The sequence below is a fragment of the Grammomys surdaster genome, unplaced genomic scaffold, assembly GCF_004785775.1.
Source record: "Grammomys surdaster isolate TR1022 unplaced genomic scaffold, NIH_TR_1.0 126178, whole genome shotgun sequence".
Taxonomy (NCBI): domain Eukaryota; kingdom Metazoa; phylum Chordata; class Mammalia; order Rodentia; family Muridae; genus Grammomys; species Grammomys surdaster.
This window is the reverse complement of record NW_021620984.1, coordinates 7,985,707-7,997,178: the sequence shown is the minus strand read 5'-3', so window position 1 is coordinate 7,997,178 and position 11,472 is coordinate 7,985,707. Positions and strand designations below refer to the sequence as shown.

General features: G+C 45.5%; 1 protein-coding gene across 2 annotated transcripts in view; it reads left to right on the top strand.

Annotated features, from left to right (window-relative positions):
• Nucleotides 1-11,472, top strand: part of Acsl1 (acyl-CoA synthetase long chain family member 1) — a 63,605-nt gene that overhangs the window by 31,346 nt on the left and 20,787 nt on the right. For both annotated transcript variants that reach the window (XM_028757719.1, XM_028757718.1), the window contains exons 3-7: nucleotides 1,311-1,428; nucleotides 4,932-4,996; nucleotides 7,753-7,854; nucleotides 10,029-10,128; nucleotides 10,322-10,500. In XM_028757719.1, the coding sequence (XP_028613552.1) occupies nucleotides 1,311-1,428; nucleotides 4,932-4,996; nucleotides 7,753-7,854; nucleotides 10,029-10,128; nucleotides 10,322-10,500 (564 nt within the window). The remainder of the gene's footprint in view (nucleotides 1-1,310; nucleotides 1,429-4,931; nucleotides 4,997-7,752; nucleotides 7,855-10,028; nucleotides 10,129-10,321; nucleotides 10,501-11,472) is intronic.

Here is an 11,472-nt window from a genome sequence, read left to right as displayed (position 1 = left end):
TCCTTTTTTTTTTTTTTTTTTTTTTTGTCCTGCCTGGTGTAGACTTCTCACTAGGAAGCCTCAGTATTGTCTCTTCCCTAAACCCTCAGCCCATCAACTCTGACTGCTCTTTGACCCCGCTTGCTAGTGGTGGTTTCCTGTTTTCTTTCATCAAACCTCAAGCCAGAGTGATCGCTTCCACTTTTTGGAGAATCCTTTCCTGTGGTACTGGAAGCTCTCATCTCATGGTCTCAGTTCCCTCAAGGGTTTCCCCGGTGTTGTAAATGTGAAGGGCCCTTTTTGAAACGTGAAATAAGAAGTAGGCTCAAACCTTGAGCCCTTACTATTGAGCCCTTACTACCGGTGCAGCTATCCAGACCTCCTGTATTATCTGTATGGTCTTAGCTCAGCTCCTTCTGCTGCTTCAGGAGAATAAGAACGGACTCCCTGTACATGGCAGTTGTACTTAGGCCCCAGCAGGTGGAGACAGCTTCGGGGAAGGTGTTCAGCAGCAGATACACACAGCTGTCCAGACTGCAGATGAACATCTGGAAGGACCTGCATCTGCTCAGACTTACTGTATTCAGTGCCGGATGCCTTTAACCCTGAGATGCTGCTTAAGGAGCCAGAGGTCCTAATGGATCTCATTGCAGTTGGTAATGAGAGAGAGCTGTAGCAGGAAACCCCCCCCCCACCCCGTGTAGGTGACTCATGGACGTGAAATTGAGGGGTCTCTTGTTTCTTCCCAAGCTGAGTAGGATCATCCTGTGTTCTGTGGGTTGATGCAGTTTGAGGACTATAAAGTATGTGTGGTGGGGACATTTTTCTGTTGTCCTCGCTCTCTCTTTGGCTTTGTCTGGCAGGACAGGTACTTAGAAATTTGTGAGCAGCAGCAGCAGCAGCAGCAGCAGCAGCAGCAGGTTCCTCCCGCCGCCCCCCCCCCCCCACTTATTTTCTTTCCTCTCAGTTTTCTTTCCCTAAGGTTACATTCATGGCCATGTTGTCCTAGCCTCACTTCTCCAGATGTATTTATTTTACATCTGACAAATAGAGATGGCAGGTATTGACGGTGTTAATGGTAAGTGAACTAGGCACGGGGGATCAGTGTGACAGTATCGTGACCATCGTTCATTACAGTGTGTATACTTATTATCTACCTGAGAAGTACTAGGATGGAAGATTTTAGGTGTATGTATGACAGATTAAATAACAAGCCTCAGGAAATACTGGCCTGTTGATTACCGTCATTTGACCACAGCATGCACCTCTCTAAAGGCATCATACCGTGGGCTTCTTGTTAACGTCCTGCTCTTCCCTGTCCTTCTGAATAGGGTACCACTGATGGGGCTCGACGGTCAGCAATCCTCGAGGATGACAAGCTCTTGGTGTACTACTACGATGATGTCAGAACCATGTACGATGGCTTCCAGAGGGGGATTCAGGTGTCAAGTAAGCGCATAGCTGCATCACTGTGACTGACACTTCGTGGTTGCTTCTCATGAGAGATGAGCAGCCTTCCTTTCAGAAGGCACATTTGCCAGAGTTTCACATCCCCAGTGTTCTGTCTCCCGTAATGTGTCCGGAAACAATCTTAAAGTTTATAGGACTCTCCAGATGTTCTCTGTCGCCAAATGTGATATAGGGGCAATACATTCTCTGTTTAATGGAGAGTCACGTGTGCCGGGCTACAGGGTTTCCTGTAGTTGAAAGTGTTTTATTGTCCCTGACCTGTCATTTACTTACTGGGCCATTAACATTGATATTTTAAGAGAAATACTGACTTTCCAGGGAAGCGATACCCATCAGAAACACCCTAGAGAACCCTGCTATCTATCCATCACCTGCCTCTGTTCCAGCCTCTCTCCAGCCCCACACCTTGAATCAGCCCTCAAGTGAGCACATTGCTGGTCCTCCTTCACGTCTTCATACACCCCACCCCACATCATAATCCTACCCTGGCCACCCCCACTCAGCGGTGTTTTAACCCCGTTGGTTTCATGTCTCTATAAATGTCTTCCTAGTCTGACATTTCACTCCTGTCTCCGGTGGAGTATCGTCCCCCTCTTCTTGTCAGCATGGAACCTCTACCTGGGCAATAATCCCTTCACATAAAGAGGTGTTGGCCTGCCATGGCCTGCCACTTGCCCTTCCTGCAGCATTGACATAGGATCTGTCCACACTGGGTACTCAATATATTGTCCGTGAAGGAAGACACATTCTTTTTAAGGATTTTCCTAGGGTCATCTGTAGAAATAGATTTTTTGGGGGAGGAGAAGATGGGGTTACCCCTGGCTGTCCTATAACTCATTCACAGTAGACCAGGCTGACCTCAAACTCAGGGATCTACCTGCCTCTGCCTCCCAAATGCTGGGATTAAAGGCATTCACCACCACTGCCTAGCTTAGAAATAGATCTTAAGATCCATACTTTAGCTTCTATCTTTGCCACTGGAAGTATGATTGCTATCTTGCAGCCAAGAACTAGGGAGATTGCTTTCTCACTGCCCCACAATGAATGAATGCACTGCATGCAATATGTGTGCACTCAGAGTACCTGCTGTTTAGTGCTTGACAGTGGTATAGTCCAATTACTCAGCCCACTGTATTCAGACAAATATTCCTATAAAAGGCTCATTAGCTCACTGTAAAGAGAAAGCAACTTCCTTGTGTATCAGTTCATACATGAACTTTTTGAAGTTAGTATCAAGATCTGAGTTTCTTTATGACATGACAAAGTCTCCCTAAGGAGAGCAAATCAGCCAGCGTCAAGCTACATGAAAGTATGTGTTGTCATTTATACACAGCCTTTCCTCTGGAAGCAGAGAATGGGTCTATCCAGGAGCGTGTGGTGTATACTGCACTTGTGACAGTTAGACAGCTTCTGCTGTGTTGTCACATGTCTGACTGGAAAATGAGTGATCCTCAGTAAATCCCAGGAGATTTCTTAACATGCACTGATTAACAGAAGCTGCTTTTATGTCAGCGTTTCTCTTTTTTTCCTTCAAGAAGCATTTAATCCTAAACTTTATTGTTCGTAGGCTATCTCAGGATTGAAATATTATAGATGCACAAAGCCCAGCATTTTGAGTGGATGGTCAGAAGTTTGATCAGTTAGCAGGAGAAGTTAGCCAAGAGATCTCTAAATCTAATTTAAATTTTTTAAAACTAATTTTACGAGTATGTTTTGCCTGTGTACCATTTACACAAAATACCCACAGAAGCCCCCTTAAACCCAGTACTTTTAAGATGCGTCTAGCTGTACATTAGTACCACCTGGGAACACTTTTTAAAAAATACTGAAACCCTTGCTCACATTCATCCAATTATATCCAAAGATTTTAGCAGTAGGGCCTGGGTACGGATGCTTTTCAAGTTCTCAGGTGAGCTGGTCCTCACGCTGACAGGTGTAGAGCTGGGGTCAGTGTGCTGTGCCTACAGAGAGCCAACAGTAAATACGTTAGGCTTTAGGCTTCTGGGCCCCACAGTCTGCATCTGCATACATAGGCGGCTGTGTTCTACTAATACTGCTTACGAAAACAGCCAGTGGCTCATGGTGGCCTTGGCTACAGTTTGCTGGTCCTAGATCTTGAATAAAATGGCACTGGTTCCTAAGGCTGAGGGGTCTCCACCTGAGTAGCTGCTGATAACCTGCATACCCGCCCAGCCTTGGTTATGCTGCTTCAGGCTGAAGCAGGTCTTGGAAGAAAGACTGTGTTAGTCAGGTCTGTTGCTCCCGGCTGCTGACTTGTGCTTGAAGCCACTTGTGTGCCACTCTTCTCTAAGCATAAACCTAGGTAGTCCAGGCGTGTCTAGGCCCTGGTGAAGCCACTCTCTCGTCTTCCTTGCCAGTTCTCCCAGGTCTCCATATCCAATCAGAACACCTTCACCAATTCAGAAGTGGCCTGGTGAACCTAGCCGTTGTGACCTCTTCATGTTCCTGCCCTTCCTCACTTTGGGGTGGGGGATGGCAAGTCATCGGGGCTGGGGTGGGATGGAGGAAGTGGCCAGGGCAAAATATTGTCCTCGATATTTCCAATGCTGCCATAACATTATAAGCACATCAAAGGATTAACCCAGTGATGAGCTCAGAGTCCTGAGGACTCCACAACATCATTTCTCAAAAGCCAGTCCGCTGGCACCTTCCCCCTCCCACCCCCCACCCCCCCCCCCGCACCCAACACGTGACCTGAGTTTTACTCTGAGTTGAAATGACTTGAAGCTTCCTCAGAAATTCTGCTGGCTGCCACAGTAGTATCTCTGCACTCAGCCACTGGCATGAAAGAAAAAGTCACAGGTTAAACATTCTTAAAAATCATGTTAACTGGGTGTGGTGATGCACACCTTTAGTTCCAAGCACTTGGCAGGCAGGGGCAGGTAGGTCTCTGTGAGTTCGAGGCCAGCCTGGTCTATAGAGTGAGTTCTAGGACAGCCAGAGTCATATAGAGAGACCTTGTCTCAAACCAAAAACCACTGACAAAAAAGTCAGTCATTAATATTTGCCTTTCTCCTGTATTTATCGCACCCCTTTCTGTTTAAGAACCAGAGCAATAGGGCTGGAAAGCTGGCTCAGCAGTTAAGAGCACTGACTGCTCTTCCAGAGGTCCTGAGTTCAATTCCCAGCAACCACATGGTAGCTCACAACCATGGATCCAACGCCCTCTTCTGATATGTCTGAAGGCAGCTACAGTGTACTCATATACACAAAATAAATAAAATCTTTTTTAAAAAAAGAAGAAAAGAAAGAAAAAGAAACAGAACAAATAAACAAATGTAAAAATCACTTCAAACTCCAGGGGAGAAAAACATCTTTAATCTGAACTCAGCATTTATAGTCTGAAGAGTAGAATCTTCTTGATATTGTGAGGAATAAGGGGAGGAACAAATGAATGACACAGGAGTAGGTTAAAGGTCGAGGCTGTCTTTTGCTTCATCTCTGTTTTTTTCTTTTTGTAGACAATGGCCCTTGTTTAGGTTCTAGAAAGCCAAACCAGCCCTATGAGTGGATTTCCTACAAAGAGGTGAGTTCCCTGGCTCTGAGAGCTCTCGGCATGTCTGTGACCAAGATCTCAATGCAAGCTACTGATTGGAGCTCAGGATGTGGCAGTTAACCATTCGGCAGCCATAGGGAAGAGCACAGATGGTCAGAGGAGCCTCCTGTCTGTCTGCATAAAAGCTAAAGCTAGGCTCTGGATAGTCTCACACATGACGTTCACTCCTTTTGCCGCTCATCGGCGGCCGTGACTTGAAGTCACAGTTTGTGAGTAGTGGGTTGCAGAGCAGGAAGGTGTCGCCTTTGCCTTTTCATTATGGTCACACAGAATCAAAGCTGGCGTTGCTATTCCGGTTTGGCCCAGAATGGGCAGGCACAGCTGCAAGTGCAGTTTAACTGCCTTCCTTTTCCTACACAGCTGTCCAGGAAATGGTTTTCTGTCCCTAGGCTCCCTGATGCTTGTTCTGGGGCCTGGTAATCCTGACACCCATGAAGAACACAAACTGGCTTTCTCCCTCTGTGTTCTCAGTAGCTGGCTTCTCTGAAGGTAGATATGGAGGGAGATGTCCTTTGGAGCCACAAACCCGGCCTGGGAGTAGCACTTGTCAGAGCTCCTTGGGCTGAGCCTTGTATTTTTGCTTTTCTTGCCCAGTGCTTTGCTTGGGTAGTAGTTGTCTGTCTCTCAAGAGCCACAGGGAAGATGGGCTTGTCATACCTCGCCTGTGGAAAGAGCCAAGAGCTCACGTGACCAGAGAGGGATTTCCCTTTCTGTTTGGCTTTACCAAAGCCCAAACCAGTTTTGATCCGGTTTTTTCCATCAGTCAGTGCTAGCTCACACCTGTGCTCCCAGCACTGGGAGAACTGGGCGGGAGGATCCTCCAGAGTTCCTGGCTGATTAGGTAAGGACTGAGGCAGAGTCCAGTCTGGGCTATAGAATTAAGACCACCTCAAAACACCAAGGCAGTTGCTTCTGGAGTCACTATAGCAAGACTGTGTAGGACACAGGCAGTGTGCGGCAGGCCCCACAGGCTCCCCCAGAGCTCTCTGCATTATTCGTTAGATTCCAAGGCCAGAAAAAAGAAGGCATCTGTTGCAGATTGGTGTGGAAGGCACACTGAGAATCCCTGAGGTTTTCTGAAGGTGTTGCCGAGTGGTTTGCGCAGTTCAGCCAGAGGCTTCTTGGAGGCTTGGCAGAGGACTACACAGAGCTGGGTTTAACTGAAGCCAGCATTGGCTTTGTAGAGATCTTTATCTAGTTTTACTTTTTACTCACCTAACAAGACTGACTTTTAGGAAAGTAAGAATCTCTTTGTCATTTTTCTTAAAGAGCAAAATGGACCATCTTTCTAGAAACATAAATGTATGTGTATTGCCCCAGCAAGCCCTGCAAACAATTTCAGACATTTCTCAATTTCCATACTTGTGAATTAGTCTGGAATAGAAGGTGCTTTGCTGCTCTGTGGTCGCCTGGCCTTTGGGGAACATGCTGCTTCCCTTAGGTAGGTCTGGGCTGGCATCATGTACCAGAACCAATGGGATTCCTGGGAAGGAGAGGGGTGGCTCGTTTTCCTGTTGGCATGGATATACCTCATAAGTACTGTTGAGAGTAACGAACTCCACATTATAAGACGTACATTTTAGAGAAATTATTGAGGAGGAGTGGCAAGAGAGGAACCATGGATATATATATTCCTGTCTAAGTTTTGTGACTATTTTTCTTGGGTGTTATAATGTTGGTTTTCATCTACACTTTTACTGCTTACCATGATTACTAACACTGCCCTAGGCTTGGTGCATTTCTCATAGCTATAATATTTGCCAGTGACCTAGCTGTCCTTTTTGGGTGCTCTTGTCATTTACTTAGCCACCCAGCTGTGTTTTTTGGAATTTTTATTTTGCACATAAGGCCTTTAAAAATCTCCTCCTAAGATTATATTATTTACCAAAAAGAAATTCTAAGAATGGGATTGTAGAGTTTAATAATAAAAGCTTAATCTCAGCTGGGCCTGGTGACACATACCTTTAGTCCCAACACTTGAGAGGCAGAGGCAGGTGGATCTCTGTGTTCAAGTCCAGCCTGGTCTACAGAGTAAGTTCTTGGATAGCCAGGACTACACAAAGAAACCTATCTCAGAAAGAAACAAACAAATAAACAGAAAAAAACCCTTAGTCTTGTTTTGATTTTTTAAAAAGCTGTTTCTATATTTATACAAATGATAGGTTTTGAGGTGTTTGGTCACTTTTCTAGTCTTTTATAAATGATGAAAGAAAAAATCTAGCCAGGCTTGTGATACCTATCATCCCAGCAATTGGAGCTATAGGATTGTGAATTTACAGCTAGTGTGAACCGGTTGAAGAAGTCAAGAAGTGGGGACAAGGTCTGTGTTAGAATGCTTGTCTAGGGTGCATAAAGCCCTGGATTCTTCCCCAGTACTGCAAACAAGCAATAATCCCCACCTCCAAAGAAGACAGTATCTCTATCATCTGTCGTTTTGTAACACTGAAGTAGAAAGATACATATATAGGAAGCCCTTTGTACTCATCGGTGACCTGCAAACCCAGAATAATTTGCTTTGCAGAAGGAATCCTAGAGCCAGGCCCTTAACAAACACTGAGTTGTGGCGAGTAGAGCCTTGAGTTGTGTGAGCATATTTTAAGGAGGCTCAGCTCCTTGTATAGCTCTGCTGCTGGCAGGGGAGATGCCAGCATGTCACCTGGTAAGCTTTTAAGATTCTTGCAGTAAGAATGTTGCTTTTTCCTAATTTGAGCCTCTCTTTGTTGAAGGTTGCAGAACTGGCTGAGTGCATAGGCTCCGGGCTGATCCAGAAGGGTTTCAAGGCTTCCTCAGATCAGTTCATCGGCATCTTTTCTCAAAACAGACCTGAGGTATTAATCAACAGGCACTTACTGTGCTGGGTTTCCAGGGTCCCCCATGTTTCCCACATGCAGCTGATGGGGACGAGGCTTTGTTTTCTGATTTCTGCTGGGTATATGGCTTTGTGGTTTGTCTTAGAAAGTTCCAGGTATGAAAACATGAACTGAGAATTTCTCTTAAACATTCACAAGAAAGAAAAATCATCTCCCCTTAATTTTTGTTTTGTTTTATTTTGATTTTTCTTAATTCGGGTCCTGAAACAAAATCTTGGAAAAAATAATGTCAAATAAGAAGTTTCTTCTCTTCAAGGGTTACCTCTGAGACTGGATAAACAGGGCTAGTGAATCATTAATAATAAATTATAGCAGAGAAGCCTGGAGATATTTTTGTTTAGTAGCAAACTCTTCTTCCCGAGAGGTCTGATGAGCCTTTCTTCTGATTAGATTTCCAAACCTAAAATACTATGAAATACGCACTATGAGCTGTTCTACTCATAGATATGCAGCTGTTGTCCATCTGCGGAGGCTCACATGTAGAGCTTAAGAAAAGAGGCTTGAGGGGCTAGAGAGAAGGCTCAGTGGTCAGAGCTTACACACACTGCTCTTCCAGAGGGCAGCACCCACATCAGGAGGCTCACAGCTACTCGTAGCTCCAAGTCCTCTGGTCTTACAGGCACCTGCACATACACACACACACACACACACACACACACACACACAAAATAATTTTAAAAGATAGACTTGAAATGGAATATTCCTTTTAAAGTACTGCTAACTAGTTGTTTCAGCAGTAGCTGCCTTGGAAAAATTCAAGCACCAAATTTTTTTATATCTGCTTATGTCCAGAATGGTGTCTTGGTTCTCCTATCCCTGTGTTGGGTCCTGTTTTATATGTCCTTCTATCCCTGGGTCTCATGTTCTGAGAAGAAGCATCACTGTCCACAGCTGTCCCCTGCTTAGGCTCACGGGATGATTTGGTTTTCTTTTGTATCTCAGAAGCAGATCCAAACTTTCTTCGTTAGTAGAATTTTTATCATCTACATAAACCACAAAACAAATCCTTCCCTTCAAGCAATAGATTAGTGATGCTTTCTCTGAGATGTGTTATATGTGGATACAGGAAAGGAACGTGGGGGCCCAGACAAGGAGAGCTCCTGACTGAGTCTTGGAGGAAGTCTTAAAAAAAAAACAAGAGCCCACAGGCACCCCGGGTCCATGCCACGTGCATATGACTCCGTGGCTCCTCTTCCACGGCAGCTGTACCGTTTTCTGTGCTTTGATCAGCATTCTGTTGGTGTCATTTGAAAAGTGCAGCTGAGATAAGGCCATGGTTTGAAGTCGAAGATAGACCCTGCCACAGGTGCCTGGGAGATCAGTCAGTTGCTAGGCAGCTGAGGTTAGTGGCGAGGTGTAACCAGTTACTGTATCACTGCTGTCCTTGGTCACTTTACTACGGAGAAATTTTTTTCGAGACAACTTTCTTATTTGATTGATAGGCCGTGTTCCTGACCCATACTACACACTGCCATGGGCTTGACCTTCCTCAAACCTACAGCCTTGTGCCTTCCCCAATACTTGAGTTGTTCCACATGGCCCATGAAATAGGCCAGAGCCCGTGGCACGGACTCACTCCAGTCCACCCTAAGCCAGGCTTCTATCCAGCCTGCTTGCCCACTGGCCTCCCAGCCCTGCATATCACAGTCCCTTGCTGTACTCTCTCCCTGTCACCCCCATGCTCCAAATTTTGCCATCTTCCATAGGCTAAATGTGGGTTTCTCCCCACCCAGGCATCTACAGGCATCTAGAAGCCATGCCATGCCCCCATTTGCCAAACCACGACCCGATTGCCAAGCCAGCCGCTGCCTTACCGTGTGATGATTGTTTCCTTGCATGCTTGCATCAGTACAGCTTGATTTTTAGGAAGGGCAGATTGTTGTATGCAAGCTTAAAAATTAATTCTTAAAGGGATAGAAGGAGAAGATTTCAAGAGTAAGAAAAGGTTTAAAAGGAGGAGCAAGTCTTTTTGTTTGCTTTGAACTCTGTTGGAACCTGGTGCTCGGTGGGAGACAGAGAGATGTTAATTTTGCTACAGTGGTATGCTTCTAATTTGACTCTCTGAGCATTACCCTTTGTAGGGAGATTCCAGGGAGACATCTCATTCTCTCTCTGTGACTTTTCCCATGCAGTGGGTGATCATCGAGCAGGGATGCTTCTCGTACTCGATGGTGGTTGTTCCACTCTATGACACCCTTGGAACCGACGCCATCACCTACATAGTGAACAAAGGTACGTCTTTGGTCTTTGTGCGACCATAGCCCTAGGTACAGGTTTAGATTTGGTGATTTTACGTTTATATATATCTGCTTGGAAGGGGATATTATGTTTAAATAGGCATCGCTCTGGCATGCCGGTATCTGTTATAGTACCGTCAAGCTTTTAGCATCCTAGGGCTCATTCCTTATCACCTCTTCATTTACAGCTGAACTCTCTGTGATTTTTGCTGACAAGCCAGAAAAGGCCAAACTCTTATTAGAAGGTGTAGAAAATAAGTTAACACCATGCCTTAAAATCATAGTCATCATGGACTCCTACGGCAATGACCTGGTGGAACGAGGCAAGAAGTGTGGGGTGGAAATCATCAGCCTGAGAGCTCTGGAGGTGAGTCCTTCCACACGGCCCACGTCTCCGAACGGTTGGATGTGGTACCCAGTAACAACATCATCCCAGTGCTGCTCCGCCTCTTAAAGATACAGGTCAAAATTCCCATCTTTCTACTGCACCAAGGTTAGGTTGCATGCCAAGAGTTGCTTGCGGATTTTGTTTTGCTTGGCTTCGTTTTTTTAAGATGGTCTACCTCTGTAGCCGAGGCTGGTCTAAAACCCACTGTAGAGCTCAGTGTAGCCTTGAACTTGTAGCAATCTTTTCTTACCTTGGTCTCTCCAATGCCGGGGTCACAGCAGTGAGTCACTTGTCCTAGTTAAGTTTCTGTTGCTATGTTAAAATTCATGGCCAAAGCAACTAGGGGAGGAAAGGGTTTATGTGACCCACATGTCCCCATCACATTTCATTATGAAAGGACATCAGGAGAGTCATGGAGGAGTTGCCAACCAGCTTATTCCCCATTATTTGTTCAGTTTATTTGCTTATACAACCTGCCAAGGGATGCTACCACCCACAGTGAGCCAGGCCCTCTCCTCCATCATTAATCAAGAGAATGTCCCATAGACTTGCCTATAGTCAGTCTGATAGAGGCATTTTCTCAATTGAAGTTCACTCTTCCCAGATGACCCCAACTTGTGTCAAGTTGGCTTGTGTTAAGCTCACCCCCATACCATACCCAGTTCCCAATATTAGTTTAACATATCACCCAGAGAAGCCTCACGAAAGGAACTGTAGTACTCATATTTTTCCATGGTACCAGTGAACCATACCAGTAGACACTGAGACCTTCAACATCACAAAGCGGATGTTTCTAGTTCGTATGCTCTGTTTAGTCTTGACTGCCTTTGTCTCTGAAACCATACCAGACACAGAAAGCTGTCTCATCATTCGCCTGTCCCTCTGTTGACTCTCTGTCTCTCTGTCTCTCTCTCTCTCTCTCTCTCTCTCTCTCTCTCTCTCTCTCTCTCT